Here is a 21,904-nt window from a genome sequence, read left to right as displayed (position 1 = left end):
AAGTTCTTGTTATTTGAGCAATTTTGTCCCTGGCCCACCTCCAGTTGATAATCCGATCTCCACATGTGTACCGATGAGGCACACTATCAACGACGTTGCAATTTCTGCAGAGGTTAGTGTCACTTATGGCAAAGAGACGCTCGTTAGTGATGATGTTATTGACTACCTTGTACCACGCTGTTCTCACGTCACACAAAGAACATCACTATTGATGTTTTTCCAGACCACATTCCATGCTATTCCATCATATTTAGTTTCATGTTTCCGCCTTTCAGCTAAAATCGCCTTTGCTGTAACGTTTTTGGAGTTTAAAAGCTTTTTGCTGAGGTAGTTTAGTTCGAGATAATACTCCCTAATATGTTTTAGTCTAAAACTTATCTTTTGTATATTTATCGGCGGCTCTACACGTTCTGTCGTGACAATGTCGTATAGTATTGCTGTAATGCACCCTGGATCGTTACACATTATGCTCCATGTTCGTTTGACATACAGTGCCATCGCTTTAGACTTGATGTCGGTTAGTCCCATTCTTCCATTGCTTGGATCCAAAACTGCTGTCTTTACCGGGACTCGAAACAACTTCCCTTACCACAAAAACTTTGATAAGGTGAACATGATCGTCTTCGTCACCAATGATGGAATGGGGAGAACCTGTGCCATGTAGTAGGCCTTGGATAAAATATACGTGTTGATAGACAGTATTCTCTGGAACTGGTCTATACTACGTTGACTGTTTTCAATCAAAGCTTCCTTGATTTTTCTTGCCACCTGCCGCCAATTTATTGCTATCATTTTTAAAAGGGAAGTTGTCAATGCTACAATAGCCTCTCGCCACCACAAGGTGCAAGGGAGGGGGGGGGGGGGGGGCGAGGGGAGGGGAGGGGGAAGGAATCGCTGTATTGTGCATCAAACACATCGTACGCCCTCTACATCTTCGCCTGCCATCAGAGAACAAGTAATGGACTCCGACACCACTAGTCAAAGTATAGAAGCAACCAGTCCAAGGAATTACCATCACATGCGCAGGCTGCCATTAACACCACAACACAAACGGCTGCGTTTGGTATATCTTCAGGCCACGAGACCGCAAACGGTACGTCATGGACATTCTGCGTCCTTGCGTTTTACCTCTCATATGACACTATGTATTGCCATTTTTCATTAGGACAATGCTCTTTCATACGAGGCACGTGACTCTGTATACTGTCTGCGTGATGTAGAGGTACTCCCGTGACCAGTAAGATACCCATATCTGTCCTCGATAGAACATATGTGGGACCGGCTCGGATATCAAGTGTGTCCCAATGAAAATAGCCAGGATATCAACGGTCAGTTACAACAGATGTAAGCGAGCTTGTCCGAGGAGAAAGTAAAACGGCTTTATGACAACCATCCCAGCCGAAGCACTGCATGTATCCAGGTCAGAGGGGATGCAACATCACGCTATTATATGGGCTCATATTGCCATGTTATCACTGAAATAAGATCACATACCCTCTCAACCAGTAACGCTAGAAAACTGTAGTGTTGTACAGGAAGATCTGAAGAGGATCAACGACGCTTGGCGCAGGGATTGGAAGTTAACCATCAACATAACTTTAACGTATTGCATGTATATAAGCAGGAAGACCCGTTATTGTGTGATTACACAACTGCCGAACAACCGGTGGAAGCAGCAACGTCTATTAAATATTTGAGAGTATCTGTACGGAGCAATATAAAGTAAAACGACTAAATAAAACGACTCTAGGAAAGGCGAATGTCACACTGAGTTTCATTGGAAGTATCTTCATCTAGTGTAGTCCACTCACGAGAAGCAGCTTACAAGACCATCGTTCAACCGATACTTGACTATAGCTCTCCAGTCTGAAACCCTTAGCGGAGAATATTGAATGAGAGAATTGAAAAAGTCCTATGAAGAGCAGCGCGTTTCGTCTCAGGTTGTTTTAGTTAGCGGGAGAGAACCACGGAGATACTCATCCTACTCCATGTGTAGCAGGATCCAATAAAAAAAGTAATTAAATTATAGCAAAATGGCTACTAAAGAGATGTTATGAAATTATATAAATGAGAGTATACGTCTATATTTAAACGGGTTGAATTGGAAGTTGTGATACCTGTGGATATAGTCCTACAATACCATGACTTAGTTCCCAGTCGCAGCATAATTAAACCGAATTCCTACAGAGAACCGTGGCAAGGCGCCTCACACCGCACGGCTACCCCGCTCGGCTCTTATTTTGTCGAAGAGGCGATGACGTATGAATTGTTCGTCGGATCCTGTGTAAAACTTCAATCGCCGTGCAGTTACATTGACTTCATTTCCTTGTTGCAGAATTCTTGTTCTGTAAGGCTCCTTTAGAACACAACATGAAATAATTTGTGACACGCATTTGTATCCTCTGTAACTCACTTATTATTTCACTTCATGGAAGTAAACACTTTTAACGTTAACTTCAGAACAGAACGCACAATTGCAATTATACATAATACGAGGCGACATTGCTTCCAGTCTGCGTACTGTCCCGCTAACTGACAAACTTACGACTGACAGTCCGAGACGTCTGCCTAGTCTCAACAACCACAACCAGAAAAGCTCAGCTCAGAGATATACCTATCTTATTCAAAGACTACTAGTAACTCGTTCTTAACCCATGACAGCACGGTTTTCTCTGACATCCTGACACTCAAGTTGAATATATCTATATACTATTTCAGATTATGTAATTTAATTACATTTCATTCGGAAAATAAAAGTATTTAAAGGAAGAATTGCGTAGATATTTTGTCCTTCAGGTCCAGATAATTATTTCTTGTCATTGCGACTTGAAGTCCCACTTCAAGTGCCAGACGCTACAAGACAGAGGTTGCGCATCATGGTGTGGTTTATTGTTAAAATTCCGAGAGTGTGCTTTCCTAAAATATTCAATCGACGTGTAGCTTCCTGTTACATATATCTCGCGGAAAGACCGTGAAGGTAATATTAGCGAGATAAAAACTCACAGGTAGCCTTAACAATATTCTTCCCAACTGTAACTCCCGATTTGGACGGGAAAGAGCAGAATGACAGTGGTCTACAAACTACCCACCACACACACACACACACACACACACACACTAAGGGCGTGTCCGAAGTGTAGATGAAAGTGTTTCTTACTCTTTCATACCAGTCGCAATTTAATGCACTTTTGAACTTACCGGAACAGTGTTGCTTTCGAGACTTCCGTTTACTTTTCAACGTTTACGACCGTTTATTTCACTGGTCGCTGAATGCACATTACTATCTGCATTCTGACTTACCATCGGTGCGTATTATGATAGTCTCTTCACGTCTCTTCGGAGTACTTAGTACTTCAAACGCGCGCTTGTGCTTGCTATACAAGGTGACTGGCACTCATGCGAAATGGGTAGCATTTGTCTGTATGCGAATGATGTCTACGAGTCGATACGCCGCATGCACAGTGAGTCATTGCTCTGCAGCCATTGGAATGTACATTGACTGACAGTACAAGCTCAGAACCCGATTTCTCTTGTACATGCGACAGGCTTAAGTGTATAGAAAAGTCTCTACATAGGACTGTCAAGAACTGACTGGAACGAAGAACAAGGCGTACTCAACGCGCAAACAATAAAAAGAGCAGCAAAAATAAGATAAATTTATGTCTAATTTTTGACATAAAGTAACAGCAGGAAATAATTTGCTTCAATCAGTAGTTTATGGAAATCACTAAGCAGTTCCTACGAGGGTGAGTCAAATGAAAACCTTAAATTTGTAATAACAAGTCGAAATTTCGCGCCGTTATCCTGTAACTTGGTAAGCGTGCTACAAACAGCGTGCAGAATGGCCTGAAGGTGGCAGCATAGTGCCGATGCACATATACCGTAGCAGTATCAGTACAAACATGGCCGCCCCACTTGTGACTTGCACCAGGGAAGAACAGCGTTCTGTTATTCGGTTTTTGCGTGGTGATGGTGTGAAACTTATTGAAATTCATCGACGAATGAAGGTTCAGTACGGTGATGCGTGTTTGTCACAGCAGCAGGTCTACGAATGGAGTAGGAAGTTCACAAATGGTGTGACTTTAGTGGAAGATGCTCCTCATCCAGGTCAGGCACAACGAGTTGTGACTCCACAGAATATTGCAGCAGTTGAAGCCGTAGTGAAGGAAAACCGCGGAGTGACGCTGAATGACATTGCACCATGTTTACAGATTAGTCATGGGTCAGCACACCGCATTGTGCACGATGCGCTCCAGTTTCACGAAGTGTTTGCAAGATGGGTGCCACGGCAGCTGACTCCTGAAATGAGGGAACGACGTGTTGACGCTTGTGAAGAGCTTCTTCGGTGCTTTGAACGCGATGGTGATGGCTTCCTTGCAAAAATCGTTACTGGAGATGAAACCTGGGTTCACTTCCACTAAACGGAAATGAAGAGAGCGAGCAAGGAATGGCGCCATTACTCATCACCAAAACCAAAGAAGTTTCGAACAGAACCATCAGCAGGGAAGGTTATGCATTTTGGAGCATTACTTGCCTAGAGGGACCACTGTCACCAGTGCATCATACACAGATCTCCTAAAAAATCATTTGCGGCCTGCAATCAAGTCAAAGCGACGTGGATTGCTGTCAGCAGGTGTCCTTTTGCAACATGACAGTGCAAGGCCCCACACTGCCCGTACAACAGTTGCAACAATCACAGACCAGCGTTTCGAGTGTCTTCCTCATCCACCAGACCTTGCCCCAAGTGATTTCCATTTGTTTGGACCACTCAAAGACGCAATGGGAGGAAAGAAGTTCCTTTCTGATGAAGAGGTACGCCACGCGGTGCATGAGTGGTTGCGCATACTACCAAAAGAATTTTTTTTTCTAAAGGAATTTATGCACTTCGTAAGCACTGGAGGACTTGCATTGAGCGTGGGGGAGATTATGCTGAAAAGTGATACAGGTTTGTACCACTTCTGCACAATAAATAATATTTTAAAAAATATTTAAGGTTTCCATTTGACTCACCCTCGTATTAAGGGCTTCTAGGGATTAAGGAGGGGTCTTAGTAGGTAATGTTTTTAAAAGGAATCCATGTCCGAAAACTACTGCTGATCACTTTCGTATCTCCCGGTTCACGATACGCACACAACGGAGATAATGAGCTCTGACCTGCGCGCATGGAAGCTCATGACATGAGAAAAGTTTCGAGTACCAGGCGTCGGATTCTCTTCTACATGACGAAGGACGTCCTCTTCAGAGTCGAGACTGCAACGTGCATGTGGCGCATCACAGTCAACCCTGCTAGTCGGGAACTTACCGTTTCTCGCAGCCGTTGTAGTAGAGTCGGGCCAACGGCCTTGCCGCAGTGGTAACAGTGGTCCCCGTCGGATCAGCGAGGTTGAGCGCTGTCGGGATGGACTAACACTTAGATGGGTCACCGTCCGGGTCTGCCGACTGCTGTCGGCAAGCTAGGTGCACTCAGTCCTTGTGAGGACAATTGAGGAGCTTCTTGACTGAGAAGTAGCGGTACCGGTCAGAAAAACTGACAACGGCTGAGAGAGCAGTGTGCTGACCACATGCCCATCCGCGTCCCGTGTCGCCTAAGAGTGAGGATGACATGGCGGTCGGTCGGTACCATTGGGCCTTCGGGGCCTTTTAGGACGATGTTTGTCTGTTTTGTTGTGGTAGTCGGGAGAAAATCGTATGTGATGTCTTAATTAAAGCAGAGACCGATGGCGCCCTCTTCTCGGTTGGTGAGCGTATTGTGGAAATGGAGATGAGCGTCTGGCGTCATCGGCCGGGAGGCCCCTTATGGAGCAGGTCCGACCGCCTTGGTGCAGCTATTATTACAGTCGACGTTACATTGGGCGACCTGCGCGTCGGATAGGGATGGAATGATGATGAAGACAACACAGTCCCTGTGCGGAGAAAATCCCCAACCCAGCCGGGAATTGAACCGGGGCCCGTAGGACGGCAATCCGTCACGCTGACCACTCAGCTATCGGGGCGGACTGCGTACTGTGAAGCGGGAGATATAAAAGTGATCCAATCTGAGGCCATCCACGGTTTCTTCCGGCGCGGCGGCTGGCTTATTTGGTGAAAGCAGGCAGCATCGCACGCGGGTTGTTGGCTCAGCTCACTACTTCTGACGTCGTACCCAAAGCTGGTAGTGGTCCTCCGGGAGCAGAGTGGGAGATCTAAACTATAGACACAGACGATTCTACACCAATATCGGATGCGAATTTCTCGACCTTCTCTGACGGGTAGAGAATTGTAGGGCCTCCCTCGATAGGTTATGTGCGCACTACACTTAGGCAGATGCCACTAGGGTGACAGAGTACTTGCAGCGTGCGCATGTAATTTTATTAGGGTAGATGAAGCCTTCCCCCACCCCCCGCTACCCCGCTACCCGCCCCCTCTCTCTTAGTATAAGTAATTAATTGCCTACCAAAAAATCTAAAATAGATTAACAACGTTATTCTCAGGGAACGCTTTCGTCTTCGTACATCGCAAATAGAAATGCTAAACTACTGAAGCATCCATGATTTGGTCCGTGAATTAGTATCGCTTGTTAAAGGTAATAATCTCCATATAGTATTAGGAACAGAAAGTTGGTTGAAACTGGAAGTTAGTAGCAACAAAACCTTAAATACGTATTGGAATATACATCGCAAGGAAAGATTAGACGCCAATGGAGGCGGCTTATTTATTACAGTAAGGAATTCGATGATTTTTAGTTAGGTTATGATTGAATCTGGAAGTGATATAATCTAGATCAAATTAAGAACCAAAGATGAGTCAGACATGATAATCGTGTTGTTTCACTGTTCGCCTGCGTCAGGAGCTATAGTGGCAGGACGCTCCAGAAGGATCAAAACTTATTCCGGAAACACGGAATAGTGTGACATTCTTCTAAGTATCTTGTCCGAAAATTAGGTAGAGCAAATAGAGACCCAACTCGTGAGGGTAAAGTCTTAGACCTCCAAGCAACAAACAGACAAGAAATTTTCGATCAGTTAACGTAGAGGATGGTATGAGTGATCATAAGACTGTGGTACCATCAATGACTGCGGCTGTTCATAATGATTTTAGGAAGACTGACAAGATAAAAATTGCAGGGTTTCTCAGAAGTGACCGTCAAATATGCATTTCTAAGGACGAAGATGTAGAGCACAAATAGATAAAATTCGAAAGCATCGTCCAGCACTCCTTAGACAAGTATTTCCGAACAAGGTTTTAAGGGATGGGAAAAACCCACACTGTTATAAAGTTGCTACGAAAGCAAAGACAGCTTCGTCACAGATTTAAACGACGTCAAAACCCACCTGGAAAATTAAAGCTGAATGAAAAGAAACTGAGTGTAAGGTGAGCAATGAGAGAATCGTTCAACGAACCTGAGGCAAAAAGATTGGAAATCGCTTTGACTAAAAATCCTAATAAAGAAACCCTTCAGTGCGAGGTCGCAAAAGGACAATGATCTTTGCAGCATTCGATGTCCGACATATCGTATACCATGCAACCACAATATTGGCTGCTAGTGGCAACACGGCGTGGGAGTGGAGCAATAGGCGACGGAGCGTAGTTACACTGCTTAGTCGACGAGTAACTCACAACAGTGCTACAGTGCTAGTGCTGTTGATATATAGCAGAGCAATGGCAACGATAAACAACGCAAACAGTGCATTATATCTACAACAATAGCTGCCGAAGTTGACATTTCGTCAGAAAGGAACCTATGGAATATCGAAGAGTGAGAAAGAAGTGGCAGGTGAAATGTTAGCGCTTCTGCAAGACGAGTCAGTGGAATGTGGTGTCATACACGCTCGACTGTGCGAACAATGTACATGAAGAATGCAATGGTGACGATACGTGCTTAACAAGTGAAGGTGATACTGGAGCAGATGTCGAGCCATGTAGTTCATCGACCTCGTCGAGAAGGGAACAGCAAATCCAGTCTCTAGTGAAACATAGTAAAGGACAATCGTTGTCCAAGGAGCGGGTACTAAACATAATTACATACATGGAAGGTCATCTGCAGCACGATAAAGAACAATTATGAATAAATTTCGAATAAGTCCGCAGAAATATGACCCTGTAGCGTTTAAGAAAAACTACAGGTATTCAAGGGAGGACAAGGCGCACTTGTTACAAAAACAGGTGTTTGAGCGCTTCAAGGATGCTCGATACAATTTACAGAATGTGCGTGATAATAAACTACTACATTATGCGCATAAAATTGCGCGCGACATAGATTACAGTGACTTCAAAGGAAGCAGTGGAGGGCTGCATAACTTCAAACAGAACTACAGAGTAGGAAGAAATAAGATAACGAAACTTCAAAGAAAGCGTCCACATGCAGATGCACAGGAAACTGCACAAACGGCCAGTAAATTTGTAGATGAGGTAAAAAAACATATTCCATCTTTCAGTAAGGAATTTGTTTTCAACTCCGGCCAAACAGGATTTGAAGTGGAACCATGGAAACTAAAGGTATCAAGAGAGTTGTGTCAAGATCAGCTAACATCAGTGACTTAACGCATTCGTATACAATCATGCCGACTGTTAACCTGGATGGTAAATTGATTGGAAAGTTATTTATTGCGCTGTGAGAAGTGGAATTGCTCTGCCCCCTACGATTCTTTCTCGTGTGCGTGATCTTGCTAGAACAATGGGGAAGATTTGCATCGAAGCAAGCAAGAGTGGGAAAATGGGCTAAGAGAACTACAACTATGGTATGAGCACTGCTTTTGGCCAATAGCTGGACCAAAGAACTTGCTTTTGCTTGATTCTTCGTCTGCATACAAAACTCATATTGCTTTAGAGTAAACTATCTCTCCTGAAAAGTGTGTGACATTGCAGTTCATACCACCTGGAAACACTGAAGAAATTCAGTCTCTATAGGTTATTTTCTCCGAGCCTATGAAAATGTTGTCACATTATCTGCAGCTACTCCTTAACGGATAGCAAATTTCACGATAATCTTCACGACAGACTGTTTTGCGTTCGGTTGCATTCCATCCCATTCCATCAGTTCTCATCACCTCCGTTACACCAGTATGATTCTACATGCATTTTTTCAGAGTGGATACCTAGCTGAACGTCCAGCACGGTTTGTAACTGCCGAGGAATTCACCTTCGATCTTGCTGGTGCGAACTTTTATGATCACAGTGGCCCTCCATTTTTCATCCGGTGTTCATGGTTTGTTTTGAGCATTCCTTGAATGCCGACGATGTCTATTTTTGTGAAGTGTAATTACACATCCAATAGAAAGTTGATTTCTTCACTTCCCGCACACTAATTTTCTGTCGCCCTCCTGATGCATATGGTGAGTCATTAGCAGCTAATATTTTTCCTGTCATAATTGTGAACACAACACTTTCAAATGACCCTTACTGAAGATTGAACTTGTGATCTCGCACTCGAGGGGTTCCTTGCAAGAAACCCTTCTGCAGAATCAAAAAGCGGATTAAAATCATTCAGTCACTCAGTGACAGAGAGAAGGACGAAATACTGAATTCGGTCTTCCAAACTGTTTCATCGCGGTCCCAAACTTTTTTCAGTAGCAGTTTTCAATACATGTGAGTACTAGTGAACTTCAGTGGGTACCAAGGCTGCCGAATATGGAGGATGTTTCAAATATTCGAACCGCAAATCACTCAGTTTTCCCATTCCATACATGTCAGCTCTTGGTTTAATGGTATGGGATGCCATATCGGGTATAGAACACGATGAGCAATATCTTGCATGTCAGATATTCTGAGCGTGCGTCTGAGCGTTGACCAATCAGATGGCACAACGCCACCTACGTTAGACGCACGGCATCTCCCTTCAGCACAGAATATTGGCATTCAGTTCAAGCCTATAGGTATATATGCCGTTTCTGAGCACCAGCAAATTGAGAATCATTTGAAAACCCGTTGTTAAGTGTGTGATTCGTTGCAATAAAATAATGAAAAACGTCATATTCGTGGCAAAAGAATTATTGTAACTTGCGTATTATGAGACTATGTCATTTGAAGGTAGCGACACACTGAGGATCCACCAAAAACCATTGTTCTTCGTACAATTTGTTATAATTAAATTTCAGGTAGTAACATAGCTACGATTAAAGCATTTAGCATGCGGTAACATGTTAGAATTCGCGATAGCTCATCTATTGTCAATTTAGTGCAGTGAATAGCGTCAACGATCCACGACCAGGTGGGTGGTAAAGAGATGGTTCGTGTCTCGCGAAGTTTAAATTTTTTTTCCCAACAGTCGCGTATTTAATAGGTTCTGATGCTTTATTATTAGTTTAATTTAAGTATATACTACATATATGATGTTACGTAAATATAAGTTCACCTTTTTTCTTTACGGATTCATCTTTTCCAAATATGTATTGACTTTAATCCATTGTCTCTTAATTTAATTTTATTTTTATTCTTCTGCACATTATTCCAGTCATAAATTTACAGGCATAAAATATTAGCCTTTTCGTCCAATATTTTTCGCATTTATCTTCTTGTGTCGTCTTCGGTAGTGTGATCCTAGTTATTTTGTCGAAATATGGTCGACTAGACAAGTAAAATTAATACTTTTATCTCAAAGCAATGGATGTAAAAATTTATTAATCCGAGGACTCCCATCTTGGACGCAAGAGTGCAAACTGACGTCACTTCCCAATGAGCATAGCGTTTTTACGTTAACGGACCACTGCAAAAAAGGACTTTTAGTGGAATGTGATATGGAAGTTGCTCATAATAAAGATATTTAATGAGAAACATTTGTATTCGCAGAACTCAAAAGGTGAAATGTCCATTAACAATGAGACACACACTAGGATTGGTATGTTCAACCTAGTGAAAAAATGAGGAAAGGCTACTCCTTTAGGACAACACAGTAATGAATTTCTATAACAGGTCAATATTACTGAGACTACCTTGCAAGTTTTTTGGTATGGTCGTCTTTTCACTGCTGAATGCTAGCAACCACTGCCTGATTTATGCTAATTACAACAGCAGCCAATTATGAGGTATTCTGACACGTTCCGAAAATGTGCGTCAAAGCCCACGAAAGGCAAAGGTCCCGAGTTCGGGTCTCCGTCCGGCACACAGTTTTAATCTGCCAGGGAGTTTCATATCGGCGCACACTCCGCTGCAGAGTGAAAATCTCATTCTGGAAATGGAGAACACGTTTGGCAACACCATCTCTGGTGGGCCACATGAATTTCCACGCGCAGCAGCCTGATTGGCTAACTTCAATGCTAATTAAATTTCGAAGGAAAGACTGATACCCGCCGCAATCGTGCATCGAAATAATTCTATGGTGAAAGTTTAAAATTTGTGCCGGAACAGGCCTCGAACCCCGAACTCCTGCTTAACTCGGGTTTTGTGTGTGTGTGTTGGTGTGTGTGTGTGTGTGTGTGTGTGTGTGTGTGTGTTTTGTCTGTTCTGTCGGTCCATACACACACACACATGCACACACACACACACACACACACACACACACACACACACACACACTATATAGCAATGGAAATTGACTTGGAAGTGGCGAAACATACCGAATTTTTTCTTGGCGATTATTTCTCAGCACGACCTACCCTGCAATACACTTACAGACTTTTCAAATTGTTTCTGGCCATCCTGTATAAACTACTGCTGTTCTGAACGCGTTATATAATAATGTTCGATAGAAAATAATATATGTTTATGTTGAACATATGTCTGAAAGAACTTCTTCATTTAAACAGTTAATGGCTGCTGCTAGAATATACAAGTTTGATTTTTTGTCTTAACAGCTTATTCCCTGTAATAAATGATGGATACTACAAACAGTACCGAGAAAAAACGTTTCATGGTTATCTGAATCAGTTGTGAGCTTCACTTCTGCTCAGGAAAGTTGCCAAATAAGGTAAAAATCATTCCCAGTCGAAAAGTCAACTATATTGTAACAACGGCGGGTAAAACATAGGTCAAAACTATTGTAGTGAATGAGAAACAGTGACAAAGAAGTCCAATATCACCTACTTAATTCTTATTAAATTACAATAAAAATTTGAAACACTGTATACATAACAGTATCAAAATCTCAAAAGAGTTTTACACACATTTCTTTATAAGGATCATGCATTGAAGCTGCTAAAAAAAGGTTCTGATCCATTTGTCATCCATGTAAACAATATGATATTCATATATTGAAAGCTATGATGGAAGGGATCGCTTTCTGGGGCAAATAGTCAGTCTCAACAGAATTTACGAGATTTTGGAACAAGCACTATACTTCATCTACATAACGTGATGAATAGGCCTGTACAGTAACAAATATCTCGATACAAAACTATATCGATCTGGAATATATGTGGAATCATCAGTACATTTTTTATTAACCATTCCTCTCCCAGCATGTTGTCATAACACCTACACTATGTGATCAAAAGTAACTGTACACTTGATTGAAAATGACTTACTGGGAATGCTGGAATTCAATATGGTTTTGGCCCACTCTCGCAAGCATAAGCTTAGTTAGGTACTGGAATGTTGGGGAATGGCAGCACATTCTTCACAGAGTGCTGCACTGAAAAGAGATATCGATTTTGGTTGGTGAGGCCAGACATGAAGTCGGCGTTCCAAAACATCCCAAAGAACTTCTATAGGATTCAGGTCAGGACTCTGTGCAGGCCAGTCCATTACAGAGATGTTATTGGCGTATAACCAATCCGCCACATGCCGTGCATTATGAACAGATGCTTGGTCGTGTTGAAAGATGTAATCGCCATCGCCAAATTGCTCTTCAGCAGAGGGTAGCAGTAAGGGGCTTATAACATCCATGTAGGCCTGTGCTGTGATAGTGTCAAGCAAAACAACAAGGAGTGCAAGCCCCCTCCATGGAGAACACGACCACACTGTAACACTACCGCCTCCGAATTTTACTGTTGGCACTACACACACTGACATTACATTCACTGGGCATTCGCCATACTCACACCCTACCATCGGTTCGCCACATTGTGTACCGTGATTCGTTACTCTATGTTTTTCCACTGTTCAATTGTCCAATGTTTACACTTCTTACACCAAGTGACGCATCCTGTGGCATTTACCGGCGCGATGTGTGATTTGTGAGCAGCCGCTCTACCATAAAATCCAAGTTTTCTCATCTCCTGTATTACTGTCACAGTACTTGCAGTGGATCCTGATGCATTTTGGAATTCCTGTGTGATGGTCTGGATAGATGTCTCCCTATTACACATTACGGCCCTCTTCATCTGTTGGCTGTCTCTGTCAGTCAACAGATGAGGTCGGCCCTTACACTTTTGTACTGTACGTGTCCCTTCACGTTTCCACTTCACTATCACATCGGAAACAGTGGACCTAGGGATGTTTAGGAATGTGGAAATCTCGCGTACAGACGAATGATACAAGTCACACCCAATCATCTGACCACGTTCAAAGTCCGTGAGTTCTGCAGAGCACCCAATTCTGCTCTGGTTGTTTGGGTTGGGTTGTTTGGGGGAGGAGACCAGACAACAAGGTCATCGGTCTCATCGGATAAATGGATGGATGGGAAAGTCGGCCATGCCCTTTCAAAGGAACCATCCCGGCATCAGGCTGGAGCGATTTAGGGAAATCACAGAAAACCTAAATCAGGATGGCTGGATATGGGATTGAACCGTCCTCCTCCCGAATGCGAGCCCAGTGTGATAACCACTGCGCCACTTTGCTCGGTGTATTCTGCTCTCTCACGCTGTTTTAATGATTACTGAGGTTGCTGATACGGAGTAGCTGGCAGTGGATGTCCGAATACTTTTGATCGTATAGTGTATTTCAGAATGCCTACAAAACGCACTTTAGGTAAATTACAACCAGTAGAATGGAAACATAAATTGTAGAAGTAAACGTTAAGAGAGTCCTGACCATTCGAGGAATTTAACAGTGTGACATGTGACAAGATATGGAAATATAATGAGTGGATGTAGAGTGCTAAGTACTGTAACCAGTGACATGGGTGTGTATGCAGGATGTATAACATGAGCCTTCTAAAATTAGCATTATACTGTAACCAGTGATTTGGATGCACACACAGGATGGATAACAAAAGCGTTTTCAAATTAGCATTATGCTGTAACTAGTGACATGGATGTATATACAGGATGGATAACATAAGTCTTTTAAAATTAGCGTTGTTGAAGAAAAGGCTACGAGAAAATGGGCGTTTGTGAAGACAGAAAATACAGCACCTAATCCATTAAGAGCAGAGGAAGACTTTAAAGTGTAATGGAAATACATAAAGAAGGTAGCACGCTTTTGCATATGCATATAGCAAAAGTAAATCCGAAGTTCCAGCACAGTGGTGCTGTCTGTTCAGACTGTGTACATCCCCTTATCGCTGCCTTGGAATCTACAGCAGTGAAGACAGAGAATGGTGGCTCAGTGGTAAGACAATAGCCTCATGTTCAGAAAAACAGCATTCAAATCCTACCACCCTTGCATCCAGATTTAATTTCCTAGCGTGTCCATAAATCACTGAAGGCAAATGCTGGGAAAAGATTGCTGATTTCCCTTCACACGTTTTCTGTTGTAATTCATCTGTAGCGACCTCGTCGGCGATAGAATATTAAATCCTAATCTTTCTTCCTTCTTGAATAACATTGATCGAAGGGCTCAAGTCGATATTCGCCATGCAGGCTTAAATAACACTTGTAACGAAACAATGTCGCAGGTAGAGATATGCATAGCATGAGATTTGCTGGCGTAATCTCTCCCGCCAAAAATGGCAGCACGTATTTATGAGTATTTACTTATTTACCTATTTCATGTTCCATAAATCCAGGTACCGAGTGAATCGAAAGCATATGGAACGTGTCAAATTGTACAGAGTTCAAAAATAGCTTACATGACTGTAAAGAGATAACGTAATCGATAAATCAATTACAGAGCACATACTGAGTTAACTGAAAATTGTGTTTCATTGTGGAAGGATGGGTAATATGTAATGGAATATTATAACAAATAAATATAAAGATTTCATCTTGTTGAACATAATTCATGTTAGAGTAACTGTAAGCTTCCTCATGCTGGAACTTTGTGTAGGTCACATGTTACATCAACTAGAATGGGAAACTACTGTGGATTTACCTCCTTGTTCCTTTACCTAGGACGTTCAGGTCGTGACATGTGTATTCCTCATCAGGTGCATAAAGAAGTATGTTCAGTTCTCATTTATTCTGCATCTGACGCAACAGTATCCAAAAATCAATCCACAATGAGAAAAAAATCCTGTTGTGTCTCAGTAGAAATTTAGTAGTGACACCAGAGAAACTAAAATTTTAGCAAATCTCTCCTCTGCTATAGCGCTATTTATTGTAATGCAGAAAAGGCGCAGCTGCTGTTCTTTGCCTTTAACAGACAAGAGACATAAGAGATGAGGGTCCATGACACCATTGGGACTATCTTCTGTGTAAAATAGATACTTTTGGATCTTGCAGACTCATCAACACAACGATCATTGCATTACCTCAGTTGACAAATGCAACCAGACGTTGAGGCAACAGTTGATAGCAAACACAAAATCGAATTGTTGGTTCTTTATTTGATTGTTTAGTGGGTGAAAATTATATTGAAATCATATTGCAGAATTGAAGGTTTGGCTCCTACCTTTCTGATCTTAATGTCTTTGACATATGGCACTGCTCTGAGAACACAAAGAAAAGTTTCTCTTAAGTTTGGATTTCACTCGGTAGCTCTCTATACGATACCTCATAAAAGAAAGAGTTTCATTCCAGAATGAATTTTCACTCTGCAGTGGAGTGCACACTGATACAAAACTTCGTGGAAGATTAAAGCTATATACTGGACTGGGACTTCTGTGTTTAAAACAAGAGGAAATCAAAAGTCTTCAGGCAAAGACTCTACAATGCTTCCCAGGCACAAATAACCGACTCCACAGAACTGAGAGAAGCAATGAACAGACAATACCTCCAATAGGACCATAGATTGGAGGTAAACTTAAGAATTTGATGCTACTGAAAGTTTTCTAGAACTGAAACACAGTCTTGTTAGAACATCACCTTCAAATTTATATATAGAGTACTGTCTCTTTCATTTTTATACAATGCTGTGTGACATGACACATGATTACACTCAACATCCAAATGTCGCTATAAATAAATCAAACACTTCATATTGTTTTCTTAATTTTTCTTTCCTTTTTTCAGGATTATTTTTTTCCTGAGATGTTGAACTGATCCACAATGAAGTCTCAAAAGAGCAGCCCTCTCCTCTCCTTCCTGGTCTTCTGCTTTTTTGGAGGTGAGTATGTACCGTACTTAAAACACTCCAAATTCATTAAACATAAGAAATGAAATTCTTGATTAGCTTGTAAGAGATTTGAGATATTTATTAATTAATTGCAATGTGTGAACATAAGAAAAGTCCTTTCATTCAGTTATATGGCTGTTGTGATGAGTATGCAATCATCTCTTTAAACAGTTCAACCAGTTACTTGTGCTTTTCCCCGTTTCTTTCACGTGTAGAGCACAGGAAGAATTATTGCTTACTCCTCTGTGCATTATGTTGTCAGTTTCATCTCTTTGGGTGTGATAGGTAGCGAGTTGTAGCATGTACCCAGATTCATCGATTAGAGACGGTTCTAGAACCATTCTAAATACACTTTCATGGGATAGTTTGCATCTATCTTCAAGAAAACCTGCTGCAATTCATGCTCCCCTTCTTTGTATACATTCTTTTATGTAGCACAACAAATGCCTGTCCAAATACAAATAAATTCCACTTACTAATCAAACTGATTTTACCCACAGTACTTTTCTCATTACAAGTTGCAGCCATATTGCAATGCATTTCACTGCAAAATATTAAATAACATACTGGTGAGTATAAAAATCCGCTTTATAAATGTAGTACAGGGCAACTAATTGAGTACACTGATGTCACAAAATTCAGACTGCTGCCTTGCTGCTTCAATTAATCTTTCATCATTTATTATAAATTTTAACAAAAGAAATAATGAAATGAAACAATTCATTATCAATAATGAACAAAAACAAGTTATATTAATCACAAAAACCACAAAAAAAACAAATATGGAGATGTGCGCATGGCTGTGTCTCTGGACGAAATGAGCTTGTGGGTTCACCTTATCAACAACAAACATACGATGTCAGCCATCAAAACGCTCTTCCAGAGAATCCTTGACATGATGTGATGTGACAAGACGGGATGGCCAGTGCGTATGCCACTATGTGAAATGCATTGGAGAATGTTCTGCGTGACATGACATGACGTGACAGCCAGTGTAAATTGGCCTTTAGATGGCAACGTTGATCTTTTCTGAGAAAGATATAATGTTAAATGTGAAATGTCATGATTGATTTAATTTTTCTCATAATATTTCACTATTGTTATTTCATATAATTCTTGGGGCATATACACCTCTTAATACTAGATGAATTGAGATTAATTCACTCTGGCTATCACATCATATCACATCCTGTGACATCGAAACGTTCTGCAATGCATTTCAAATGGCAGCATCCACAGTGGCCATCCTGATGGTCTTGAAGTCTGACATTATCTGTCTGTTGTTGATCACATGACCCCCCACGCTCATTTCCACCAGATACAAAGCCATACAAGACCTCCATACTTCGTTTCGTTGTGGTTGTTGTTGTTATTATCAACATTTTTTGTTTGTTATTTGCTACAAATTGCTTCACTTCATTATTTCTTTTGTTAAACATTATAATAAATGACAAAAGATTAATTGAAGTAGTGAGCCAGCAGTCTGAAGTACACCACATGAGTGCACTAAATTACTTGCCCTCTACTAGATTTATAAAGTGGATTTTTATGTGTACCGGTACGATATTTTATATTTTACAATGAAATGATTTGCAATATGGCTGCAACTAGAAGTGAAAAAAGTACTGTTGGTGAAATCAGTTTGATTAGTAGCTCGAATTTATTTGTATGCTAACTGGTATTTGTAGTACTGCATAAAAGAATGGACTGAAATATTCAAATACTCGAAATTGTTTATATACATATATGTTTGTGGCAGGCATATTTATTGGTAAAAAGCTCTCTAGATTGTGTGTGAGAGAGTTTTGCCAACTTCAATGATCAATATTTACGTGGTTTCACTAGCTAACCCCAGTCCAAATAAGGCACTTGAAGTATTAAAAATACAAGACGTAAGGGAAACCTATAAATCTTGAAGGAAAGGCATTGAGGGAGATATGACTATTATACAATAAATTACATTGGACTAGCAACGAAACATTACACAAACCAGTTTTTCATGGTGTGTGATGGCAGCTCATAGCACTCGCGGTGTTTACAAGGGGCTCCCAAACCTGGATTTCGTAAATCAATTTCCCAATATCGCTTCTGGGTGGTCATGTAAAGATTTCAAACTCTATTCTGGAAATCCGCTTCTAGCTGACGATTTTCCAATACGTAAACGGTTTTGAAACATGCTTGGGCTATCAAGATACATCTTGTTTACAGAATATTCGGTTAATATGGTTTTTATTGTGAAGTGAAGGAGAAGCAGAAATATTAGAATGACCATGAAGCTGTCTACCTGTAATATTTAAGTGAAGGGAAATAACGATTGTGTTGACTGAATCAGAAACCGGATCAGATGTCTTCCACATGGCATATTAAATTAAATTAAATTAAATTAAATAAAGGCACATTTATAATTGTAACTGTATATAGGTCCCCATCAGGAAATTTTCATCTATTTCTGAAAAATTTGGACTCCTTGTTGTGCTATCTGTCAGACAGAGGGAAGCAAATTATTATTTGTGGGGACTTTAATGCAGATTCTCTGAAAGAGGGTAATAGGAAAAATGACCTTGAGGCATTACTCGGTTCTTTCAATTTGACACTCGTTATTGATTTTCCTACTCGGGTGGTAAAGGATAGCAGCTCACTGATAGATAACTTCTTTATAGACCAAGATAAGTTTAACCAGATAAATGCTCAGCCTGTTGAGAATGGTCTTTCTGATCATGGTGCACAGCTAGTTACAATATATGACATAGCTCCATTCAGCAATACTAAACAGTCCTCCAAAGTAGTACATTCAGTCAACGATTTAACAATTGCAAATTTCAGGGAAAGCCTACAGCAGTTAGACTGGGATGAGGTGTACTGTGAACCTGATGCCAATTTAAAATATAATTTATTTCATGACATTTTTGTAAATGCATTTGAAAACTGCTTCCCCAAGAAAATAGTTAAATATACTCGTAAGAAACCTTGTAACAAACCATGGCTTACTAAGGGTATAAAAATATCTTGTAACCGGAAAAGGGAAATGTATCTGACAGCAAGAAAGAGTAGTGACTCAGAAACTATCAAAAATTATAAAAACTACTGTGTTATATTAAGAAAAGTTATTAAAAAATCCAGGAGTATGTGTATCATGTCTGAAATCAGCAACTCTGATAATAAAATTAAAACAATTTGGAATATTATTAAAAGAGAAACAGGTCAACCAAGAGCAGAGGAAGACAGTATTACCATCAAATTGAATGAAAACTTTACGAACAAAAAGTCAGAAGTTGAAAATATTTTTAATAATCATTTTCTAAATGTTGTGGATATAGTAGGATCCAGGTGTTCATTAGAAGATGCCAGGCTGTTAATGGAAGAGGCCATACCTATGCAATTTGATACAATTGAAATCTCACCCACTTCTCCCTCTGAAATTAGGAAAATAATAAACTTGCTTAAAAGCAAAAACTCACATGGAATTGATGGCATTTCCAGCAAAATACTAAAAACTTGTTCTCAACAAATAAGTAAGAGTCTCAGCCACCTGTGTAATAGCTCTCTGGAACAGGGCATTTTCCCTGATAGGCTGAAATATGCTATTGTTATACCTTTGCATAAAAAGGGGGATAGATCTGATGTCAACAATTACCGTCTAATCTCCCTTCTAACAGCTTTATCCAAAATTTTTGAGAAAGTAATGTATTCAAGAGTAGCTTCACATATCTGTAAAAATGAAGTACTAACAAAATGTCAGTTTGGTTTCCAGAAAGGTTTTTCAACAGAAAATGCCATATATGCTTTCACCAGTCAAATTTTGAATGATCTGAATAACCGAACACCTCCCATTGGGATTTTTTGTGATCTCTCAAAGGCTTTTGATTGTGTAAATCATGAAATTCTGCTAGACAAGCTCAAGTATTGTGGCATGAGTGGGACAGTGCACAAATGGTTTAATTCGTACCTAACTGGAAGAGTGCAGAAAGTTGAAATAAGTAGTTATCGTAACATGCAAAGATCAGCACATTCCTCAAACTGGGGAACTATCAAGAATGGGGTTCCACAAGGGTCAGTCTTGGGTCCTTTGTTGTTCTTATTATATATTAATGACTTACCATTCTATATTCATGAAGAGGCAAAGTTAGTTCTCTTCGCTGATGATACAAGTATAGTAATCACACCTGAGAAACAAGAATTAACTGATGAAATTGTCAACACTGTCTTTCAGAAAATTACTAAGTGGTTCCTTGTAAACGGACTCTCACTGAATTTTGATAAGACACAGTACATACAGTTCCGTACAGTGAATGGCATGACGCCATTAATAAATATAGACCTTAATCAGAAGCATATAGCTAAGGTAGAATATTCCAAATTTTTAGGTATGTCCATTGATGAGAGATTAAATTGGAAGAAACACATTGATGATCTGCTGAAACGTTTGAGTTCAGCCACTTATGCAATAAGGGTCATTGCAAATTTTGGTGATAAACATCTTAGTAAATTAGCTTACTACGCCTATTTTCACTCATTGCTTTCATATGGTATCATATTTTGGGGTAATTCATCACTGAGGAATAAAGTATTTATTGCACAGAAGCGTGTAATCAGAATAATAGCTGGAGTCCACCCAAGATCATCCTGCAGACATTTATTTAAGGATCTAGGGATATTCACAGTAGCTTCTCAGTATATATACTCTCTTATGAAATTTGTTATTACCAACCAAACCCAATTCAAAAGTAATAGCAGTGTGCATAACTACAATACTAGGAGAAAGGACGATCTTCACTATTCAAGATTAAATCTAACTTTGGCACAGAAAGGGGTGAATTATACTGGCACCAAAGTCTTTGGTCACTTACCAAATAGTATCAAATGTCTGACAGATAACCAACAAGTATTTAAGAAGAAATTAAAAGAATTTCTGAATGACAACTCCTTCTACTCCATAGAGGAATTTTTAGATATAAATTAAGAAAAAAAAACACACAAAAAAAAATAAAGTTGTTATATTAACTTAAGTATGTTGTTAAATTAACCTAATTATGTCATGTATTGGAAAATTCGACTCGTTCCACATCATTACGAAATAACGTATTCATGATCCATGGAACTAGTATTAATCTAATCTAATCTAATCTAACCATATTTAACTGTTCTAGCAAATCCGCTTCAGACCTTAACATGTAAACTCGACAGCGAAAAGCCGTTTCCGAAATTCGAAGATTTTTAGTGACTGTACCCGTTTTAGCAATTCCTGGTGCAGTTTGATGCAACAAATTATAAATCTGTTGCCTTAACTTTCTAAAATATAAACTGCAAATTCCTCGAGCTCCTTGTATAGTGTGTGAACTTGCCCTTCTGTACCACTTAATGACATTTTTCGGTCCCACACACTTTTTTGTGTTGTTTTGCACTTCTGCCTTACTTCTCTAATATGCAATATATCCATGCAAGCAGCAAATCAATAAATATCATTTTCGTACAAATGTGGACTCCAGCATCCACTTATATAAGCTATCACATTGTATGTGTGCAATTCACACTTAAGAACAGTTGAAAATCAGCTTACGAAGATCGCAATTCCCGCGATAAGGAAGTTGAGGACAGCTGAGGGAACTGAAATCACGGG

General features: G+C 40.3%; 1 protein-coding gene across 1 annotated transcript in view; it reads left to right on the top strand.

Moving 5' to 3' along the window:
* Positions 1–21,904, top strand: part of LOC124607477 — a 290,949-nt gene that overhangs the window by 187,353 nt on the left and 81,692 nt on the right. Inside the window, exon 3 of the mRNA XM_047139833.1 lies at positions 16,185–16,278. Within this exon, the coding sequence (XP_046995789.1) occupies positions 16,221–16,278 (58 nt within the window). The 5' untranslated portion in view covers positions 16,185–16,220. The remainder of the gene's footprint in view (positions 1–16,184; positions 16,279–21,904) is intronic.

This window comes from Schistocerca americana, chromosome 3 (genome assembly GCF_021461395.2).
Source record: "Schistocerca americana isolate TAMUIC-IGC-003095 chromosome 3, iqSchAmer2.1, whole genome shotgun sequence".
NCBI lineage: Eukaryota > Metazoa > Arthropoda > Insecta > Orthoptera > Acrididae > Schistocerca > Schistocerca americana.
The sequence above is the reverse complement of the archived record's forward strand: the minus strand, read 5'-3'. Positions and strand labels throughout refer to the sequence as shown.